Here is a 24,526-nt window from a genome sequence, read left to right as displayed (position 1 = left end):
GTTCATTTATTTCAGTAATGCAACTTAAAATGTGAAACTTAATATATGAGAGATACTCATATCATGCAAGACAAGATAGTTTAAGCCATGATTTGTCATAATTGTGATGATTATGGAATACAGCTCATGAAAACCCCAAATCCACCACCTAAGAAAATTAGAATATTACATGTGATCAATAAAACAGGGATTGTACTTAGAACAATATTGGACCTCTGAAAAGTATAAGCATGCATATGTACTCAGTACTTCGTTTGGGACCCTTTTGCAGCAACTACTGCCTCAATGCAGCATGGTATGAACACTAACAGCCTGTGGAAATGCTGAAGTGTTATGGCAGACTAGGAGGTTTCAATAGTGGTCTTCAGTTCTTCTGCATTGTTCGATCTCATATCTCTCTTCTTTCTCTTGGCAATGCCTCATAGATTCTCTATGAGGTTCTGGTCAGGCAAATTTGCTGTCCAATTAAGGACAGTAATCCCACAGTCATTGAAACAGTTTTTGATGCTTTTGGCAGTGTGGGCAGGTGCCAAATCCTGATGGAAAGTTTAAGTCATAATCCCCATGAAGTGATATGTAGATGGAAGCAACAAGTGCACCAAAATCTCCTGGTAGACAGCTGTGTTGACCATGGACTTAATGAAGCACAGTGGAACAACACCAACAGATGACATGGCTCTCCAAATCAGCACAGACTGTGGAAAGGTTTGCGAGGAAGAATGGAGAGGCACACATTGCAAGATGCTTGAGATCCATTGTAAAGTTTCCACATTTGAGGAGCCATGTCATCTACTGGTGTGGGTGAACTGTGCTTCATTAAGTCCAGGGTCAATGCAGCCATCTACCAGGAGGTTTTGGAGCACTCCATGGAAGCATTAAATTCAGTCTCCGTCATTTTTTTTCATCATGAGATGCTCCTTCATGTTCATATGAGGTTTCAGAATAATGATGTAACATTTGGGGACAAAGATGCAGCCCAGTAAGCCTAGGCTCGAGGACAGGATAGAGAAGACCTGCACAGCTACCATGTATTTCCCTTTGGTGCTCAGGTAGGTGGGGACGAAAGAGATCCAAACACTACAAAAAACCAACATGCTGAAGGTGATCAGCTTAGCTTCATTGAATGTCGCTGGCAGTTTGCGGGCCAGAAAAGCCACCAGGAAGCAGACAAAAGCTAAAAAACCCATAAAGCCAAGGGCAGAATAGAACATTGTAACCGAGCCTTCATTACACTTTAACAGGATATGTCCTGGTTGAGAATGCATATCAACATCTGGGAATGGTGGAGAAAGTCCAAGCCATATGATGCAAATTCCTATCTGAACCCAAGAGCATGACAAAACAATGGAGATGGCCAGATGCTTCCCCAGCCATTTCCTCATCCTGCTGCCTGGTTTTGTGGCTAAAAATGCAACCACCACCATTATAGTCTTGGCCAACAAGGAAGACACAGCAACTGAGAAAACAAAACTAAAAGTGGTTTGCCGAAGAAGGCAGGTTAATTTTTGGGGGTGACCAATAAACAGGAGGGAAGTCAAGAAGGAAAAGAGAAGGGAGACCAGGAGAATATATGTGAGATCCCGGTTGTTGGCTTTGACTATGGGAGTTTCTCGGTATTTAATAAAAATATATAGAACAAAGCCAGTGGTTAGTGACAAACCACCAGCAGAAATAGCCAGGATAAGACCTAAGGTTTCTTCATAAGACAAGAAACTTATAACTTTGGGTTCACACTGGTCTCGCTTCTTATTGGAATGTTGGTCATCTGGACACCTTTTGCAATGAGCAGCATCTGAAAAGCAGAAACAATGTTTTTTATTAATTAGCAGATATGTGAGCACATATACATTCAACAGTCTCATGCATATTAAATAAATCTGTTTTTGGACTTCAGGGTGGTGATCGAACCGCGGCAGGAGGTTGGGGATAGTGCTCTGTCCCCGTCTCTCCCTTTTTCATGCTGTAAGTCACGGTTTGCAATTTGGTCGAGCTCGGAGGGCTCGATCTAGAACAGGGGGGGTCTCCTAGATCCCGAGGGGCAGAACACCACTGGCCCGGAGGGAAAGAAATAACCCGCAGCTCCAGCAATGAAGAACCTCGCCTCAGCTCCAGCTGGGATGTGGCCATAGCGGCTCGTACACGAAGGAGGAAGCCAAAACATTTAAACAGAGATCAACTGAAATAAAGATCAACAGAAAAGAAAAGTATAGAATAAGGTAAAATTTTGGACTTTATAATTTTTGAAAAGTGAAAGAACTCAAAAGTAAATAAGGTGAACAAAGAAAAGTTTTCTCTTAAGAATCAAATCGCCCTCCCAAATTGGAAGTTATACTATCAAGCGGCAGCTCTATTTTGGATAAAAGAATGGTTAACTTTGGAAAATAGAAGACTATTAAACTTGGATGATTTAATGTTAGGTTGGCATGCCTTTGTTTGGTATGAAAAGTTCAAAAATCACTCATATTTTAAAAGACACAAAATTAGAAAGGCATTATTAGATGTTTGGAATGAGATAAAAAATCATTTCTTGGTAATGCCAGAATGGATTTCACCAATAGAAACTATATGCCCCCCAAATTTATTAAAAGAAGGCAAAATATGGAAATATAGAGATATACTTGATAACCAACTAAAATTGAAAACTAAACAAGAATTACAGGAAGTAGGTGTAGAAATGGATTGGTGGCAAAATCTCCAGATTAAATCCAGATTCCCAAAAGATGTAAGAACATTTATATTTGTTCTGACGGCGTGTCTCAACCGCCCGTAACTACAGGATAATTAGTCCAGGAAGACACACAACACACGATAAAAGGAAAACCCAAAAGTTTTTATAAACAGAAAAACAGAAATAGCTCCCTTTTTAAATGTCAAAGGGATTTTCTGGTACACACAAGGCACAGGTTAAATGCAGTCCAATTGCTCACCCAATAACTGGGAAATTGAGTCCAATTCTAAAGTCCAGAGAGTCTACACACACAATCCTGAAGAGCAAAAACCACAATCTTGATGAAACAATTAATCAGATAAATTGCCATGAGGCTAAAATACCAGGCTGCATTTTTATCTGTAGCACTAATTACAGCAGCCCCACCCAACCACAGGTGGCCTCATTTTCTCTTGTAATAATCCTTCAGTTGTTGTCTCCTATGCATCACTCTACACATGTGTGGATGTGTCATTAATTCTTGTTCAGAATCCAGGGATGATACAGATGACTGATCTCCTCCTGGGCTGTCTGCCAAACTTCCCTCTTATCTGTCACTCACGCTTCCCTGCTCAGAGGAGACTTCGTCAGCAGATTCTACTGGGAGAAAAACAGGCCTGCAGCGTGTGGATGTCTCCCCCACATCCACTTCCACATTCCTTGGGGCAGGAGCTGGGCCAGAGCTAACCACAACAATATTTAAGAAAGGTAATAATATATTAGGGAAATTATTAATTCAAAATCAAAGAAAATTTATTGGGAAGGTGTATAAATACTTAATAAATTACAAGGCAATAGGTTGGATATTAAAAGATAATATGATTAGTTGTTGTAAAAACTTAGGAAAAGAAATAGATTTGGACACATGGGAAAAGGTCTAGACATATAATTGGAAAATAACTAAATCAGTTTCTTTTAAAGAAAATTAAATTAAGATGTTTTACAGATGGCACTTGCCACCCAATAGAATCTCAAAGATGTTTCTAAGCACTTCACTTAATTTTGGGAAATGCAAAAAAAGAAATTGGTACATACTTTCATACATGGTGGACATGTCCAAAAACAAAGATTTATTGGAATAAGGTGGAGAAATTGTTAAGAAAAATTACAAATAAAGAAATTAGGAAGACCCCAGAATTTTTCTTATTAGGTATCACAGATATTAGGCAAAAAAGAGAAATATATTATTTAATAATTCATATTTTACTAGCTGCAAGGATTGCTTTTGCACAAAAATGGAAAGAAAATGAAATTCCAAAAGATGAAGAGGTTTTAGGAAGATTATGGAATGTGCAGAATTAGATATGATGATGAGACAGTTAAATAACCAAGTTAAAACAGAATTTTATAATACTTGGCAGAAGGTTTTCAACTGGTGGAACACAAAAAAAGATTTTTAAAGATATCAAAATAAAGTGCTAAATAGTTAAATTTACTAGACTGAATATATTATATAGAGATATTGGATACATAAGTTTATTTTTTGAATTGGTTTAAACCACAATTATATAATTGGTGGAAAGTACTGAAAAATTAAAATTTCTATGATAGCATATATCATATAGAGATATTTTATTGATATGTTTACTTTTCTCTATTGATCTAAACTAAAATTAGTTTTCTCTTTCTGTATTAAGAAGACAATTGTAGCTCCTTTTTGTGTTAAATGTTGTTCATTTTGTCATGTCTTATTTTGAATATTAATAAGAAAATATTTAAAAATAAATAAATAAATCTGTTTTAGAAGAAGAATATTTTGAAGGGAATAAGATGCAAGCTACATTTAATTGTGCTTGATTAGTGTTCTGTCGAGCTCTCTGGTAGACTCCTCTCAAAAATTCACAGGTACAAATTTCAGACACATACATGTTTGAAAATTCAAAACAATGTTCTTTATAATGAAAATTCACTTAAACTAAGCCCTCTTTTGGTACAGCAAAGAGCACTCATCTCCAAACAAACTGATAATTTGTACAAGTCCCTTATCAGTTCTGAGATACTTAGCTTGCAGCTGTGAGGCAATTCACAGTCCTTCTTCTTTCACAAAGTGAAACACACCTTGCTCTGGTTTAGTTTCAAAGCGGGGGGAAATCAGCACACAAAAGGTCAAAGTCAGTAAAGTAGCACGAAACACCACGATCAGATAATCCTCCACAATGGCCAAACCCACAGGCTGCTATTTATAGCAGCCTCACTAATTACCACAGCCCCACCCAACCACAGGTGGCCTCATTTTCTTTAATAATAATCTCCCAGTTGTTGTTGCCTATGCATCGCTCTCCGCATGCGTGGCTGTATCATTAACTCTTGTTCTGAATCCAAGGAGGAGCTAGATAATTGATCTCCTTCTGAGCTGTCTGCTACACTCTCCTCCTCCCTGTCACTCATGTCTTCTTGGTCAGAGGAGCCTTCATCAGCAGATTCCACCGGGGGCAAAACAGGCCTGCAGCATGTGGATGTCTCCCCCACATCCACAGTCCTTGGGGCAGGAGCTGGGCCAGAGCTAACCACAACAATTAGAATCAAATGTTGTTGGGAAATAAAAAAGAGCAGTGTGTAATAGTGAGCAGATTCTATAAAAAACTTCCAGATTCAAATGCAGTGTGGTACATTTGATATGTTTAGAAAAAAATATAATTTGATCATTGTTTCTGAATCTTAGCTGAAGTAACCAGCTGTCCAGTATGGAAACCAGTATGTTTGCCCATATGAGATTTTGATCTGATATATCAGGGATATATCTTGCAAGGCTGGTGTCATAGACCATGTTTTGCATACAGAAAATTCCAGCATCATCCACCAACATTTTAAAAGAAATTATCAGAACAGCCTTTCAATGATATTTTGATAGATCTCTGGAAAAGACAACTAGACACAAGAACATTTTTTTTCCGAACGCCATTTCTCATCATTCCTGTCACCCATTTCCTCCCATGTTGACTGTATGACTGTAACTTGTTGCTTATATCCTAAGATTTTTATTAATATTGCTTCTTCATTGCTTATTTGACCCCTATGACAATCATTAAGTGTCGTACCACATGATTCTTGACAAATGTATATTTTATTTTATGTACGCTGAGAGCATATGCACCAAGACAAATTCCTTGTATGTCCAATCACACTTGGCCAATAAAATTCTATTCTATTCTATTAATGGTGATGGTGATGGTCAATATTTTGTCTTAGGGATGGAATTTAGGAAAGTAGTAGGTTAGCAAGTAGATTAAGATATTCATGAACTGAGAGAACCAATGGTAACAAGGTCAGTCAATGAATCGCCTTGGAAACTAAATCAGCCAATGAGAGTTAAACACATGTGAGTCTGTGCATGGAATCAAAATTGAAACTAGAAGGCTGGGCGTGGTTCAGCCCACTCTGTACTCTCTCTGTATCTCTCTAAACTGTGAACTAGAAGCAGCTTATGTTTTACTTGTAATTGTTGCTACCTTGAAGAAGAACTCTGCTAATGGTATTGTAAATTCATGTGTTATTATGCTTATAAAGAAGTTAATGAATCCAGATGAATCAGTTATCTGTGTGGGCTTCTGGAAATTGAATTTTCTGCAACAAACTCTGATAAAGATGTAAATAGGCAAACTTCTTCAGAAGTTAATGACATGGTTAACCTTTTCAGTATCTGGACAACCAGTTAGTCCTTGATTTACTGCCATAATTAAACTCAAAATTTCTGAAGGTTCTAGGCAACCTCAGGAATCCTGTAGAATAGGAAATCCAGTATAAGATGTTCTACAGGTGGCATTTACCACCTCTAAGAATTGCCAGGGTGTTCCTAAATTCATCCTCAATATGCTAGAAATCTAAGAAGGAAACTGGAACCTGTTACCATTTTTGGTTTTGTGATTTGCTCAAAGGCAAAAAAAAAAAAGAATTGGAGTAAAATCCTGGCTGATATAGATAATAAAAGAAGAGATAGAAGGAAGCCTGAATTATTTCTATTGAGCATAATTGACAAAAAAATGTAAAACAGAAATATTGATTATACATATCACTACTGTAGCTAGAATAACATATGCACAATTTCAGAAAAAACAGGAAACACCAAAAGACAAGATTATAATTAGAAAAATATTACCTTATTTTTCAGAGTATAAGACACACTGGAATATAACACACACTTTAGTTTTGGGGAAGGAAAACAGGGAAAAGAATCTGCTTACCAGGTATTCATCTGGCTAGCGTTCTTAGTCTGGTCAGTTTCAGCACATTATTTTATCACTTGGTTAAGGGCTTAAAATATTTATTCTGAGAGAGTAACAAGTAATAAGCAACAAGCTTGAAAGCCAGTAAGAGCTGTGAACATCATTAGCACCTGGAAAGAAACAATCTGAGTAGGTAGAGCAATGGAAAAAATATCCTGCACAGATTTAGGGCTTGGTTAACATTCCTATTTGCAGAGAATAACAATGAAAGAGCTTGAAAGCCAGTAAGAGCCGGGAACATTAATAGCACCTGGTTAGGGCTGGAAAAAAACACCTGGAGCAAGTAAAGCAATGAACATCCCCCCCAAAGACTTAGGTCTTGGAAAACATTCTTGGCAGAGAGTAACAATGAAAGAGCTTGCAAGCTGGTAAGAGCTGGGAACATCTTTAGCATGTGGTTAGGGCTGGAAAGAAACTTACTCAGAGCAAGTTTGAACAATAAAAAAACCCCTGCAAAGACTTAGGGCTTGGAAAACATTCTTCACAGAAAAAATAATAATTCAAGAGCCTGCAAGATAAGAGCTGGGAAGATTGTTAGCAGCTAGTGAGGGCTGGGTGAAAAAAGCTACATTCAGAGTATAAGACGCACCCAAATTATCAGCCTCTTTTAGAGAGGAAAAAGGTGCATCGTATACACCGAAAAATACAGTACATTGCGCTGAAATTGACCAATTAACAAGGGGGGGGGAAAGAAGACACAAAATACTACTCGGTATGGAATAAATTATATGAATTGCTGAAAGAAAGAATGGATAAAAGATGAACTACAACTGTCAATACTTGAAAGAATAACATCAAATCTTTATGGATCATTGCATAGAATAACGTAGATAAAAAAAGAAGTGAAAGAAAGAACAAGTTATTTATAAAAATATAAATATGTTTGTATAGGGAAAGTATATTGGTGGATACAAACCGAGGGATGCTTACCGTAAACATAGGGGAATTATACCCATATACATTTTTCTGTCTTGTTTATGTATGTGTTTAATGTGTATAATAAAAAAAACAAAATTTTTAAAAAGGAATCCTGTAGAATAGTTTCATGGTTTGCTCTAAAGCTACCTACCTTCTTGCATGGAAATTGTTCCTTCCACACAAAGAGAACAGTCATAGCAGCAGATTGGTGCTCCCTCTCTGGTGAGCTTGGTGTATCCTGGGTGACAACTTTCAGTACATCTAGACAAAGGAACCTTCTAAATATACAAGGGAAGAGTGAATTAGAGGGATATTCTTATGACTGGCAATGACTCAGAGTAGGTTCCCACTCTGGACTAAATTGTATTCATGATAAAATTATTGAACCTAGTCACTGATGAACTGACCCCCTGAAATCCTAGAATCCTTTCTGACAGCAGGATTTGGAGTAGAGCAAAGGAAAAATTATTCCAGCTCATTCTTGAGTGCTTCTTAATTCAAAAGTGATAAAGGATCTACACTAGTCAAACCTCTTGACCCTATATGCCAGCTATGTCCCTATCACAAAATTCAAGAATATACTTCAAGGTTTATTTCCAAGTTTAATGCAAATATTTTATTTTATTTTTTCAGAAACTCGTTTTCAACATCATACTCTTTTTCTGAAAGATCTCCAGAAGGAGTTCCGCTGAAGCAGGATTTTTTTCCGTAGTCCTCTTAAAATGAAAGAGAATGGCGGTTCATCAAATTTCATCAAGTTGTGCTCAATTTTCACAGTGAGCCTGGAAAAATCCCTGACGTTTTCTTGAGTTTGGGAAGTGATTTGCCCTCCCTCCCATTCTAGGAATGAGAGTGATCAATTGATCCAATATCATTTAACTGGCTTTATGCCCAAACAGGACTGGAATTCATGGTCTTCCACTTATTATCTTACACTAAACTGGCTATTTATATTTATATGATTTAGATTTCTTATATTTATATTATTTATATTTATATTTAGATAAATATAGGATTTCCATGGAAAGGAACATTTATGAGTTTTGATAGTAGTTTTTAGTAATTTTAAATAATTTTGTGATGGCTACCGCTTCTTTATCTATAACTATACCTGGAACTCGCATTTTTAGGACAATTCTTAATGTGTGTGTGTGTGTATATATCACCCAGTTTAGTGAAGTGGGGAAAAGTCCCAATGTGTCATGTGACACCGCCATAATGCCATGAGTTTGACACCCCTCCTCTACACTATTCCTAAACCAGAGCATTATGAATACCTTTCTGTGTGTTTGGTGTAATAAGAGGCAACCCTTCACAATTTTATTGTGCTTCCTGTCTTAGCTTATATAGATGTATTATTCATAGTATCTAAGAACCTGTGGTTCTATCTAATGTATAATGAATTCATAAAACTTTAAAATGCATTAAGGACAGTTAATCTCCAATGAATTCAGTAGGGGTATTTTTTAAGCAGATGTGCACAATATGTATAGCTAAATAATAAAACCAAACAAAGCAGCAACAAATACCTTATTAAATGATGTTGGCCACTTAATGCCACTTTGATCAATGGAGATCTTGACTTCTGAGGAGGCCTCATTTTCTACACTTCCAACTTTCACCCCAGAAGTAGATCTGTTGGGGTACACCACCCACTGAATGATATCAAATCCAGGATCTTGATCCTTCTCCAAGTAATCTCCATCCACACTAAAATTGGAAACCTGGAAGTTTTTCAAGAACGGATGAAGCTGTAATGACACAGAAAATCACACATTCCAATCTGAGCCTTGATTTCCTGTCTATAGGTAATGATTTCTTTAAGTAATCTTTGTCCTATAATCATTAGTTTAGTGTCCATTCAAAGTTACAATGGCACTGAAAAACTGATATATGAGTGGTATTCATATTTATGACCATTGCAGCATCCCCATAGTCAAACATGGTCAAAATTTGGGCTCTTGGCAACTGGCATGAATGTATGATGATTGCACTGTTCTAGGGTCATGTGATGAACACTTGTAACCTTCTCAGCTCCAGCTCCCTTCTGGCAAGCAATGGAGGAAGCCAGATTCACTTAATAACCGCAGTGGTTCCCTGTGGTAAAAAGTCATAAAATGGAACATAACCCATTTCATGTCTTGCTTAGTAACAGAAATGTTGGGCTTAATGACCAGAAATGTTCTGGTTGTAAGCTGATGACTACCTGTATTATTATGGATTAGGATGGTCTGAATATGTCTATGAAGATTCTCAGTCATCCAGCAACATGGACTTCCTTATTTATTTATTTTTTGAAGATATTTTGTTTCTCATCCAAGAAGCAATTTCACTATCCACTCAGAGCTGAAGAAGCTTATTAGATGAGAAGCAAAATGTCTTTAAAGAAAAACAAGAAAGTCCAGTTGCCTCTTGAAAAAGCATCTTTGGGGTGTTCCAGATAACTCATTTTCTTCAGCTCGGTGCTTCTGTCTGAAAAGCAACTCAGAGAAATAAATGTCTCTCCTTTCTTCCCCAAGAAAAGCTAGATCTTGTCTAGATATGCCTTGTGTGTTCTGCTTTGGGCCTGAATGAGTCGGAATAATGAACCACCCACTGCAAAAGTTCAAACCAGAACAAAAGTATATTATAGAAAAAGAAAGTAACAAAGCATGGTCCTTTTAATTTCTACTGGCAATGTTCACAGTCAAGAATGAAGAAATAACAGAGTAGGCTATGGGCCTGGAGCCCAGTCTAATTAGAATATTCTACAGTGAGTACATGCATTGTCAAAAACATATCCCATTAATCTGAGCTTTGCAAACAGCGATAATCTCTCTACGAGGATCTTAAAGCCAAGGTTGCCAGCAAAGCATTTCTGGAACTCTGATTCTAGCAATGCCACCATAATGACATGTTGGCAGACCATACCTCTATTCTCCCAGAAATCCTCCTTTTATACTATATGGGTGTTATCACTGTTACCCAGAGCTAAAAATGACTAGATTTTTCTCATAGACTATCGGAACTTTTTCCCATAAAGCTTTTCCAGTCTGCTTCTAAAACTTCTGACCCAGGCATCTAATAGGTCTCTTGATCCCCCAGTTCCTCACCCCCATCTGAATCAAGGGAAACCATCATTACGATTTCTTCAGTCTCTGGAGGTTCCTCAGGTTCCAGCTCTCCCTCACTCTTTGATTCAGCTGGCAAAAATGCTGGCCTAGAGCACCAAGACGGGTCCAGTTCATCCTCCTCAGAATCTGTCACTAACTGACCCGGTGGTGGACCACTCACAACATTGTGAAATACTTGAATGGAACATATTTTGTCACTGATAAGTTTAGTGCCAGATGGGGGAGGGCAACCTTCGCACAGTGGTTAGAAACATCCCACACCCAGCCAGTGTTTCCTGAAGCCTGTACACATGGGAAGGAGAGGGCAGCCCAGCAACCTTCATGTGGTGGAAGCTTTCTAGGCCAGTTGCCCCTTCCTTCCTCAGACAGAATCCCCCAAAGCACCCTCCCCATTGCCACTGCTCTCTCTTACCACTGCCCTGTCTTTCCACCACTGCCCTCTCCTGCATTAGGAAGAGTTGTGCTTGGCACAGCAGCTAGGCCATGCAGATCCTTGCTGGGTTGACCCAGCAGCAGCAACATCAGCCACAGCCCCAAGGCCCTTCACTATGAGTCACAGCACACTGAGCCATGCAGGGTAGGCAGAAAGCCTTTCTCCTGTATGCTTATCTCATGGATGAAACCCAGCCAGCCTGGCTCAGCATGCCAGCAGGAGTTGGGTATTCTGGGTGCAACTGTGGGAAAGGTCTGTAAGAGACAAGAAAGGGTGCTTTTTAGCCAAGAAGGGCATCAGAGGGAAAGCCAAGATGACCACCGCCACCCCATGGCATTCCAACCTGAATATGGGTCTGGAGTGCAAAGAAAAAAGTGTCAAAAGGTCCCCAAAATGTTCTCCATTATTTTGCCACAAACATCACCTTCCCAACAGCAGAAATATCTTTAAAATCTGGATTCTCTCTTGGTGAGGCAGTGGGTGGATGGGAGTGAGTGAGCAGAGGCCCAGGGAAGGAGGCAGCTCATTGCCAGAAACAAGGCTGCTTACCGGCAGGTGCAGGCAGTACTGGGCCGCCCAAATTTTTACTGCCACACTGTGGGTGTGGCTTATTTTGTAGGTATGGCTTGATGGTCATGTGACTGGGTAGGAGTGGCTTGCTGGCCATGTGACCAGGTGGGAGTGGGTTGAATGATCATCATTGTTCAAGTGAACTGTTAAGTCCTCGACTTACAACCTTACCAGTGTCACTCTCTAGGGGTGACAATTTGCTTCACGTTTCCCATGCTCTCCTTCCTGGGTCACCTCCTGCCTCAGGCTGGGTAGCTAGGCAAATGAGTGCTATTCAGCTGTTGAGAAAAGAGGGGGAAGGAAATGGGCCCCCTGCAACACCTGTTGGTGCTGGTCCCCCTGCCGCTTTCTGAGGAGGATGAAGATGAGAGGGGGGATGGTCAGCTATGGCTGGGCACACAGCTTCATTTGCACCGGTGGAAGTGAGTTCAGCCAGCTGCCCACTTCTGGGTGCAGGACTTGGCAATCATGTTCATGTCCTCAGGAGGTGACAGCATCAGCTGAATGTGCCGTTTTGGAATCAGGGAGGGGAAAATGCTTTCCTCCCTGATCCTCATATTTCAGGAGGAGGATCTGACCAGGAGGAAAGAGAAGGTATGTCTGCAGAGGAGGAGGAGGGGGCTCTGTGATGTGCATCCGCACTGTGATCCCCTCCCTGGATTCTTGATCCCTCTCTTGTCCACCCTGTTATGCAACATGCTCTCTGCCCTGAGAAGGCGCAAGCCTCTGCAGAGCCATGTGGCTGAAGTGCTCCTAGCATTTTCTCCGTACTGTCCACAACCAGATACTTTTTGTGATTCCGTGTCCTTCACGGGCAGGTCAGTGCCAGCCACAGCTCAGGAAGGAGGAGAATATGTAGGGAAGGGAGAGCTACAACTGGGAGAAACCTGGATTGTGAAGGGGGAGTGAACTCTTCCCTCTCTGTATCCAGTGGCAGCAGCTGTTCCTCCCCATTTCCCTCATTCCTGAACTGACATGAAGGCAGGGGTGGGCTACTGCCTGGACTGGGGGGAATGCAATGGGGTAGTGAAAATGGATCTCCACCCCAGAGCACCCAATTTGCATGAACGATGTTGAAAGAAAATGCAGGGTGTCCTACATAAGCCACACCCACAATGTTGTAGTAAAAACTTTGGTAGCCCTTCACTGCACAAAGGGCACCATGGCTGGTGCTGAGCTGCCCCTGCTCTGTTCAGCATGGCCTGCTACTCACCTCACTGCACAGTGGTGGCAGCACGAGGAGTCCTTGCCATCCCCACTGCCACTGTTATCCCAGCACAGGAAGGTATTCCGCTTGGGAGCACATGCACATGGTAGGAATATAAGAGAGAGGATCTCCTCTCTCTATTATTTCTGCCCTTCATTTGAGATCTGACAGAGCTGGTACTGCCTGGTTCCTGTTGCTTCAGCAACTCAACTAATAGAACTCAGAAAGCAGAATTTATTTATTTAGTGAAGGAAAGAAGAGAAGGAGGAGGGAGGGAGGGAGGAAAAATCAGGGGAGGGGGAAGGAAAAATCAGACAGAATTAGATTAGATATTAACAGAAACAGAAGAGAGGGTGATAAAAATCTGTATAGCTATTTATTGAGCATTAAATTAGAAGAAGAACAAGTGCAAGAAACTGATAGTTTGGGGAAAATGGGGTTATATGATAAAACTAGCAAAATGGCAGTAATTATGGGATAGAAATTATAAATGAACAATGTCATATGCATATAAAGAGAATTTGTATAAGATGTTTTATAGATGGCACTTTCTATCAGCAAGTCTGGCAAAGATGTTTAAAGATAAATCAGCTAAATGTTGGAAATGTCATCAGGCACCTGGCTCATATTATCATATATAGTGGACATGTGTAGAAGTTAAGAAATATTGGACAAAAATACATACATGGTTGGAAAAGATAATACAACAAGATCTTGACTTGAAACCTGAAATATTCCTGTTGGGGATTTTACCAGGAACTTACAGCAAAGAAAATGTATATTTGATTATTCATGTAATAACTGCAGCTAGAATTGCAAAAAATTGGAAAACAGAAGCGATCTCTACAGAGGCGGATGTGATTAGGAAAATATTAGAATGTGCAGGAATGAATAGGTTAACACTGGCAATTAAAGAAAAAGAACAAACCAAATATTATATTATATGGGAGTTACTTTATCAATGGTTAGAGAATAAATATAAAAGTTAGAAATAAAAATAGATGAATGAAATATGAAAAATATATTAATAAAGTTAAATAAATTAAGGATTGTTATTTGTTTGTTTTGTTTGTTTGTTTGTTTATTTATTTATTTGTTTGTTTGTTTATTTGTTTGTATGCCGCCCCTCTCCGTAGACTTGGGGCGGCTCACAACATATAATAAAACAATTCACAACAAATCTAATAAATTAAAAAAAATTAAAAAACCCATTATTAAACCAGACATACACACCGACATACCATACATAAATTGTATAGGCCCGGGGGAGGGGAGGATGCCTCAATTTCCCCATGCCTGACGGCAGAGGTGAGTTTTAAGGAGTTTACGGAAGGCAAGGAGTGTGGGGGCAGTTCTAATCTCCAGGGGGAGCTGGTTCCAGAGAGTCGGGGCTGCCACAGAGAAGGCTCTTCCCCTGGGACCCGCCAGATGACATTGCTTAGATGACGGGACCTGGAGAAGGCCAACTCTGTGGGACCTAACTGGTCGCTGGGATTCGTGCGGCAGAAGGCGGTCTTGGAGATACTCTAGTCCGATGCCATGAAGGGCTTTATAGGTCATAACCAACACTTTGAATTGTGACCGGAAATTCAAAGTAAATAATATTAGATAATTAATGTATTGGAATTAAGCTAACAATAGATTAAATAGTGAACCTGGTTGTAAACTTCAACTGCAATAACACAAAATATTTGTATTCAGATGACACACTATTTAATGAAAGATGAATTGTTTGTATAAAAATAATTAAAAAATAAAAAAACAAATGATTCCATAATTTGAGAAACAACAAATCTCTCCTTCTCTTTAAGTCCTCACACCTCATCAGAACAAATACTAGAGATGGGAAAGTCTCATTCAAAATATTTCTTCCCATTTTTCCTTCTCACCACCAGTGGAGAATTGAAGAATTGAAAGAGGACCAATGGTGGGTTGCTCCTGGTTTGGCCCGATTCTAAGAACCAGTAATAGCAATGGTGGGAGGGTCTGCCCACCCACTCAGGACACTTTTGTTCATGTGCAGAAACATAATCCTCATGTGTGAATCGGTAGAAAAGGGTTTTACAACCCACTACTGAGGAGGACCCTCAGTGGAACTTGAAAGTATATTCTTGAATTTTGTGATAGGGACATAGCTGGCATATAGGGTCAAGAGATCACAAAGCAGAAAATAGATTTCACCCCGGAGTTTTGTTTGCTAGGAATTACTAACCAAAATTGCAAAAAAGAAATGTTGTACTTGATTATACATATTTTTACAGCGGCAAGGATTATCTACGCGCAAAACTGGAAAGGGGAAGATATCCCCAAAGAAGAGGGAGTTATTGCAAAAATATTAGACTGCGCGGAAATGGACATGATGACAAGACGCCTGAATGAACAGGAAGAAACCAAATTTTATGAAACATGGAACAATGTTTATGAATGGATAGATAAGAATAAAAAATAAAGAAAGAAGAGTAATAATAAGTATAGATTAGATAATTTTTTCTCATTGAAATTTATATTAGATTTAGTTTATAAATTTGCCTTTCTTTTTTCTCTTTAAGATTTTTTGACTTGAAACTAGCTAGAAATTTTTTTATGATATCAATTTTTTCTAATAGATATTTTTTGTATTAGTAGCATTGAATTAGATATTCAATCATGTATTCCTTTTTCTGTATCTGCATTTATACTTTTGAGAAGAGCAGGGATGATACATCCCTACACTGTATGTTAAATGTTTGTAAGTCTGTATGTTATTTTAAAGAAAATTAATAAAAAAATATTGAAAAAAAAATGAAAGTAGGTGAAATTTTACCTGCCATGGCTGGGCTACTGGATGGTGTGCAACCTGCCTTTTCTTCTGGCCCACGCAAGAGGTGTAGGCAGCATTGAGGGTCCAAGACACAGCTTGAATTGCATTGCGAATACTGTAGGCATCCTCAGACAAGATTTTTGCAACTACGTCCGGGGGTAGGATTCTCCAGTTCTCTTTTTCTGTGCATCTTTCCCAAACCTTCTTTGACAGCACAGAGCTTGAATGGGAACACTGAAAGGCTGACTGTGCAAACGTCATAAAAGTAAAGAAGTCAGAGGTATCACGATTGTATGATATTCTTGCCTTTGTCTTGATTACAAATGACAAAGAAGCATGCTTGCGCTGAAGATCAATGAGTCTGTATAGCCATCTCACACTTAGATCTGACAAGGCTGTTATAATCCACACTTTCCCAATGGCTAATTTTTCTCTCCTGTCCATGATTTTGATTATTAGCCCTAGTGTTGTTACAATGCTCAAGTCCAATTGAGAAACAATTGTATTTACTTTACTCTTTCTTAAGTATAAAAGCAGGTCTTTTTCTATTTCAAAATTGAGCACTGGGATGCTTTCTGAGAAGGCAACACAAACTCCTTTCTTGAGGGCTGCAGGCACAAATGTCTTTCTGAACTTCTCCCCGTTTTCATTGTCTGGTGCAAGGAGGCAGATCCAGGTCCATCGGAAATGCAGGAGCAGTTTGACAATCACCAAGTGAGGAGGTTCTTGTCTTGGACCCATCCGGTAAGAGAAAGGAAATTGATATGCATGCTCAGAGATGTGACCAATGATCCCATAGTTGATCTAAGATGAAATAGAAAAGTTAGCTGATCCTTCCTTCCTTCCTTTTTTCCTTCCTTCCTTCCTTCCTTCCTAGTTGTACTAGTGACTGGAAGGAAAAACTAATGGAAGAAAAGGGGATGCAAATTTTTGTGCCATTATATTTTTCAGCCATCAAGAATGGAACGCATTTATGTTGTTAGACCAAATCCAATTCAGTACCAAGAAAGAGGGGGCATTGGGTTCACAATACATACTTACATAAATATATACATGCATACATGCTCATTGCATTATTCCCCTTTTATTAGTTTCATTATGCAAAGCAATGAAAAAGAGTAATAATTCATAAGATTTAAAAATAACTGAAGAAACTACATTAAAAAAGGGAAGCTAATAAAATGTAGGCCACACCAATTCCACTCATTACATTTATCCCTATTTGCTACCCTTGGAAACCATCTTTCTTTTCAAATGTCCATAAAACCTCTTCATACTTTGCCTTTTGTTCTTTAAACTTTTCACTTTCTAGATCTCTTTTTCATGTGTCCTCAACTCATCCAACCAAGGTCAAATTATGTTGGTTTTCCCATTCCTTTCAATCCTTCCTTCATTTTGCATTTGATTTCATTTCGTTCTTTCCTTGGACAATGCACCAAATGCACAATTTTTATCACTGTTTTGTGGCAATCATTATTTTATCTGTATTTTATCATCCTCACTTGCCTTACTTCTGGAGCATTCTGTGATTCTTTTCACTCTCTTCCAAGCATCTCCCTTTCCTTACATCCACTTTCCACTTATTTTGGTATTGTTTTAAAATCGCATCATGCACACATGCCAAACAAATGGAAAGTAAAATGTAAGAACATTATGGGGAAAAAATTCTTACAAGGCTTGTAACCATTTTGATGGACTTAGCAAAAATGGCTAAACTGACTGCTTTAATTAAAGAAAAAAAATATAGCTAACTTTGTTTCTACTTGGAAACCACTTCTGGACTTTGCGGTTGAGGTGGAAAAAATTAAATGTTGGGTTTTGCTGATTAGTTAGGTTTGTTGTTATAGAAATAACTAGTATATATTACTATGTAAAAACAAAAATGTTAAGCCTATATCTCTTACTATATTATGCTAAAAAGAATTGGAAGTCAGTGCTTTTCTTTCTTTTCCCCCCTATACTTTTTCCTCTTCTCTCTTTTCCTGCTTTACTTTCCTATTATTGTCTCTTTTTTTGCATTTTATGTTTTGATAAATTAATAAAAATTTAAAATAGCAAAACTCAACTGTCTCTAGATTAACTTGGTGATATTCACCAAGATCAGATTCTGGACACATTTGGAAAATTTGCAAAGTGGACTTAGTTTCAACTTATATTCATACCTGTGGGATCTTGTAGGTGCCCAACATAACTGCAACATAATTAAAAAGCTCAGAATCTGCCTCTTCCAGAACAGCCAACAAACCTTTTTGCCTTCCACATCTGTAGTTTGGGATGGTCTGTTGTCCCATGGAGAGCAAATCTATCATGGCTTCGTGTGTTATTCTTTCATTCATATAATTCTCATAAATGTTGTAGCCCAGAGTTATATTGGGTAAGAGTCTTGGATTCTGGTTGATTTCATGAATGGCAAAGAAGAAAGGCAAGACATGCCAGTAACTTGCATGTGGCATACTGCAACATAAGAGAGATCAGTGTGATGATGGCACAGTGGATAGAGTGCAGCACTGCAGACTGCTGATCACTGGCTGCCAGCAGTTCAGCAGTTCAAATCTCACCAGGCTCAAGGTTGACTCAACCTTCCATCCTTCTGAGGTGGGTAAAATGAGGACCCAGATTGTTGGGGGCAATATGCTGACTTTGGGAACAACTTAGAGAGGGCTATAAAAGCATTGTGAAGCAGGATATAATGCTAAGTGATATGGCTATTTTCTGCAGGTTGTCCCTTAGGCCACTTTCAAATATTCAACTGGATTTCAGTTTGAGAACTCTACCCAGGGAACCTCGGAAATTACACCCCAAAACTTCAGAGGAATAGTTAGGGCAAAGAAGGATAAGATAGTCCCACTATTCTCCCTTGCCACACTCCTATATAGGAAACTATTTTCAGTTAGTGATTGTTTGTTCCATTAGAGAAAACCAGCATTCGACATCATTTATTTACAAGACTCTTCTAGGTGTAGACTTCTCAGGATGGCTCTATTAGAAGTAGAATCTTCTTGACATAAATTGGGCTTCTTACCCCAAGAGAGAAGAGAAGCAAAATATCAAGCAAAATGATCCCCATAAAAAGCCCCAAAGTTGATTATTCATATACAGTATGAGTTAGGAAGAGAACATGAAAAAGAAATTTCCCAGCAAAATGAACACATTTATGTTAAAGGGAAAATATCTAAATGGACAATTTTCTAAATAAATGCCATTTGCTTATGTTTCAAATTAATGATCTAAACAGATTTCTTCCAATTACATTTTCCCTTTTTCATGGATAGAAGTCTGTAGAGATTCTCAGTCACCCAGGTCATGGTTGTCTTAAAGGTTGTCTCCTTTTTCAGGAGGCAACTGGACTTTCTTTCTTTTTGGTTTTCTTTTGAAGACATTTCTCATCCAAAACACATCTACACCTCTGACAGGACAGTGGGTAATGAAAGGTTTTTCATGGATAGATAGCTATCCAGGTAGCTGTAGGAATCATCATGCCAAAATAGGCTTGCATTTACCATCTTATTTCTTTTTCACTGCCTTAAATATTCAAAGTGGTTAGAGTTGACTATAAATAAAACAAACCAAGAGTGGTAGAATGCTTTGTTGCATCAGAGCATTACCTTATTGCTCTATAATTGCTTTAGAGTGGCAGAAGCTTTTTATGTACATTATTCTGCTTCTCTGATAAAATGTTCTTTTCTTGACAAGAACTTGCATTCAGTTCAATATCATTTTCTTCCAGATCTGAAGGGGATAAGTCATTCATTCAATCCATCCATCCATCCATCCATCCATCCATCCATCCATCAATCAATCAATCAATCAATCAATTTATATTCCATATTTCCTAACCACTCATCTCCTTTCCATAGAATAGAATAGAGTAGAATAGAATGGAATGGAGTAGAATGGAATAGAATAGAATAGAATGCAATGCAATGCAATGCAATGCAATGCAATGCAATGCAATGCAATGCAATGCAATGCAATGCAATACAATACAACACAATAGAACTTTATTGGCCAAGTATGATTACACACAAGGAATTTGTCTTGGTGCACATCGTCTCAGTATACATAAAAGAAAAGATATGTTTGTCAAAGGTACAACACTTAATGATAGTCCAGGTAGAAATAAAGCAACCAAATCATATTAGGAACCAGTCAATATAAATCATAAGGATACAAGCAACAAACAGATTTAGAACAACATATCCCTGAGTCCTGCTGAGTTTCTGTCTTCCTTGATAATCTAAAATTAACTTAAATAGGAAATTCAAATAGTGGGTAGATGTAGACAGACAGGAGACAGACAAATAGATAGACAGAGAAAGTAATAAAATTAAGGCAGGGATCTTTGAAAGTGCAAATATAATTCAAGTGCTTTGTTCCTAAATCAAACTGGAGAGAAAAAAGTGACTTGTTTGAGAAAAGCTAGGAAGTTGGAAATATGGATTATTTCCTACGTGAAAGAGGACATTGGAGAAGGCAAAATCAATCACAAGAGTCAAGTGCACTGCAAGAATTACCTGCGAAACCTGTTGGTTGGTGGCATGACAAAAACATATGGATGAAATAAGGTGTTGACTGTAGATATGATTCCACTAATAAGGTAATCTCCTGGCTTGTAGAAATTGGATTTTTCCTCTCTTGCGACATTCAAGGGACATCTGATTTTTAGCATCCCACACGGGAAATGGGACACCAGTAGAAACAGAGTCAGCAACACTTGACATCCCATAATAGAAGCACTTGCTATAGCTGGACAGAGATACTGTTAATGTCTGCTGTTAATGTCAGAGCTGGTGCCTCACTGGGGGCAAAAACCCCTTGCCAAAGAGTACAACTGCATTACTTCACCAAAAATGAAGTCCAGCACCAGATTTGAAAGGAGTTACATATTTAAAACAGGTGTGGGCTTCCCTTTTCTAAACCCACCCTCCCTTCTCTGTAGAGGAAGTGGTACTTATAGAACAGATTTTCAAGTTCTGAATATCAGCAGTTAGCAGATATTTTTAAGAAAGGCATCCTGGGTAAGAGAGAGGAATCACCAAGGTACGCATGGTGTGTGGCAGCAAAACAAATTACTGTGATTGTGATAATTATAAGTTAACTACAGAATCACAGCTGGTTTTTTTAAAAAAACTTTATCTGTGGGTGCACAGCTGGAGAAATAACTGTGTGACTCCTGGGCATAATTTCATTTTAAGAGTCCACTTTAAGAGTCAGGCAGGAAATAATTTAGGAAAGTTTAGTCTTTACTCAATATGACATATTGAAGTTTATAGTATTATAAAACAGCTTTATTTGTTTTTTTCTTTGTTCAATATATTTACAGTATATGGCCATCTATCTTATGCAGAACTCTCAGTGATGGGCAGCCAAAATTTTTACTGCCACACTGTGGGTGTGGTTTATTTTGTGGGTGTGGCTTAATGGTCATGTGAATGGGTAGGAGTGGCTTGCCAGCTATGTGACCAAGTGGGAGTGGCTTGAACGATCATCGTTCAAGTAAACTGTTAAGTCCTCGACTTACAACCTTACCAGTGCTGCTCACTGGGGTGACAATTTGCTTCATATTTCCCATGCTCCCCTTCCTGGGTCATCCCCCCTGGGTAACTAGGTGAATGGGTGCTGTCAGAAGCATAAATGCTGCCAGCGCCACTTCCACCCATGCCTTCTGCTTGCACCTCAGGCGGAAGGTGGCCGTGTGAGGCTGGAGGGGAATTGGGCAGGAGAGAGAGAAGCTCATTCAAGGCCAGGAAGGAGGAAAGAGGGAAAAAAGCAAGGAGCACAGACACAGCAGCAGCAGCAGCAGGGAAAAAAAGGAGAGCCCAGCCGAGACTGGTAATCCAGGAAGTGACAGCCGCTGATTAGCTAGAGCTATGCACGCATCTTCATTTCCACTGGTGGAACTGTGTTCCACCCCATCCTGCCTGCTGCCCACCCCTGCTCCCAGTGAACGGTTAAAATAGCATAATTATACAATTAATAATTTATTATCTATTAGAACCACCAATAGTAAAAACCTGGTCCCAAAATAAGCTTTAATAAGCAGTTCATGACAAAAAACTTTCATCAATCTCACACTATCCCAGCCAGGTCTTGTGCTTTTTGGAAAGCTGGGAGAATGGGAGGCCTGTCAAACTTCAAGTGAAGAGTTCCATTGAACAGGGGCTGCCATGAAAAAGACACATTTCTAGATCCCATAAGATGACAATGTTTAAGGGAAAGCACTGTGAGCATGCTGATCGCCTCTAATCTGGAAGGATGAGTAAAAGTGTCCTTAGACAGAAGGTCTTCCATCAGATAATCTAGCCTTGTTCCATTAGGACTTTGAAGATAATAATGGGCATACTGGCAGGGGGGACAGGAGCCAACTGTCAGAGTTCCAACTAACATGCCTGTAGCAAACAGATATATGAGAAATAGGTTCTTCAAATAACAGTTTTATTGGACCTCTCATATTGGCATAAGATGGGGAAAACCAACCCTGAATACTTCCATGGTTTTCACTTAATTCAAAGTAAAAGTTTCTCCCTCTTTCCCAAACAATCAGTCCAGTTGCCTGGTGACATCGATTCTCCTCTCTCCGGCTACCTGTGGGAATGTTCTTGGTTCCCAGGAGAAAGTATTTTGTTTTGGTTACACACCCCAACTATCTCTATCCCTCCCCCAGGGGTGGGCTCCTCTTGGTTCGGACTGGTTTGCTCCAACAAGTGGAGACCTGCTGGTGACATCATGATGACATCACCAAAACGAATTGGTCAGTGCTGATTCATGGACACCACCAGCTTTTAAAAAAATAATTGATTTTTTTTCCCCCTTCTGACCATGCACAGAAGCCGAGTTTTGGCACTGTACATGCAGTCACCATCTTTTTTTCAGCTTTTAAAAAAAAATTATTTTTCCAGATTTTTTGTTACTGCGCATACTATGGGTCATGGAAGGGAGTGAACTAGCAGCAAGGTAAGTTGAAACCCACACCTGCCCCTCCCTGTCCCTCAGCTCTAGTGTGGCAACACTGAAGCCTCAAAATAGCCTCAGTCAGGTCACCTTCAGGGTTGACACCAATGCAATTCATGCAACAGAAATATAATCGGGTAAACCTGGGGACACCCGTTACTGTGTATACCACTACCTTCTAGACAAGTCTTAGCTTCCAACTGGTCTTCATGTGCAGCTCCACATAGATCATATTGCATTAAGTGCCATGAGTGTAGGAAGACCCTCATATTCTAGAATAAAACAATCTCTGCATCCAGCCCATTGCCATCTTCTATTATAACTTCTGAACTGAACAGTGTTTTTTAAACAGAACATAAGAATGCACACACACACATTTTCTCCATGCTGATATGGAAAAATATCCTTCCTATATTCAGGCCAGGTGGACGTCAATCATTATCTCCAATGGAAGACAGTCAATATTCTTGGCTACAGTTATTATAACATCTAGATTGTTAAAAAGGAGTGGGAATGGAGTCAAGCCTTCAGAACTCCATAAAGCAAAGGCCTAAGACTAAATATTCCTCTCTGCACTCTGTTCTGCTTCAGACATAATTGGATCGGAACAAAGAAGCACCCATGTACATACAATTCACGAAATACATCTATATTTAAAAAATGATTTGTACAAAACAAGGTCAGACTTTTAATCCTTGTTGCCAATGTTCCCAGTCAAATTGTCTAATAGATAAAGAGTGGGCTGCAGCCCAGAAGCCAAATTCAATTCAATTCTTCTTAAGTGTTCACATATCTTTTAAACACACAATTATGAATCTTCAGGTTTTCCTCAGACAGCTGCATCTCTGCACAATTAATTTAAAGGAATAATAGTAGTTTGCCAGCAAAGCATTTCTGGAACCCCAGATCTAGGACCTCCACCATTACAAATGTTGAAACTCCACACCTCTTTACCCATAAATCCTCATTTATACACTGCCTGCTTGTGTTTAACTGTTTCCAAGACATATTCACTGTCTAGACTTTCTTTCATAGAGATATCACCTTCTAGAACTTTTCCCATACAGATATTCCTGTCTACTTCGTGACCTTCTGACCCTGGCAATTAATAGGGGTTGTTGATACCCAATGTCTCTTCCTCCTCTCAGTCAGATATCACCATCATTAGGATTTCTACAATGTCTGGTGGTTCCTCGGGTTTTGGAGGTTCGAATTCTCCCTCACTCTCTGACTCAGCTATCAAGAACACTGGCCTAGGGTACCAAGACAGACCCGGTTCATCCTCCTCAGAATCTGTGACTCACGGAAATGGTCGGGGACCACTCACAACACACACCAACTGAAATTAATTTTGGAAGGAGGAAAATAATCACAGAAGATATGTTCTTCTGATTCTCTCAGGCAGCCCAGAAGTCAATTTTTTCACTGCCATATCTAAACCCCATGGTTTTCTATATGTTCCTGAGCCAGATTGCTCTTCCCCCTATCCCAAACTAGCTTCTTCATCTCTGTACTATCCAGAAGTGATATTCAGCCAGTTCAGAATAGTTCACTCAAACTGGTAGTGGAAATCGTGGGTGGGTCCGTCGCAGCTAGGGGTGGGC

General features: G+C 39.2%; 1 protein-coding gene across 1 annotated transcript; it reads right to left on the bottom strand.

Moving 5' to 3' along the window:
- Nucleotides 1–881: 881 nt before the first annotated feature.
- LOC139159317 (vomeronasal type-2 receptor 26-like) lies at nt 882–21,631 on the bottom strand. The gene is made up of 6 exons (XM_070736640.1): nt 21,501–21,631; nt 18,134–18,425; nt 15,975–16,775; nt 9,378–9,599; nt 8,000–8,126; nt 882–1,792 (listed from the first exon to the last, which is right to left on the bottom strand). The coding sequence occupies exons 1-6, from the start codon at nt 21,629–21,631 to the stop codon at nt 882–884; spliced, it is 2,484 nt and encodes an 827-aa protein (XP_070592741.1).
- Nucleotides 21,632–24,526: the final 2,895 nt, after the last annotated feature.

Source organism: Erythrolamprus reginae, chromosome 2, assembly GCF_031021105.1.
Source record: "Erythrolamprus reginae isolate rEryReg1 chromosome 2, rEryReg1.hap1, whole genome shotgun sequence".
NCBI lineage: Eukaryota > Metazoa > Chordata > Lepidosauria > Squamata > Dipsadidae > Erythrolamprus > Erythrolamprus reginae.
Note: the sequence above shows the minus strand (reverse complement) of the source record. Positions and strands in the feature narration are given on the sequence as shown.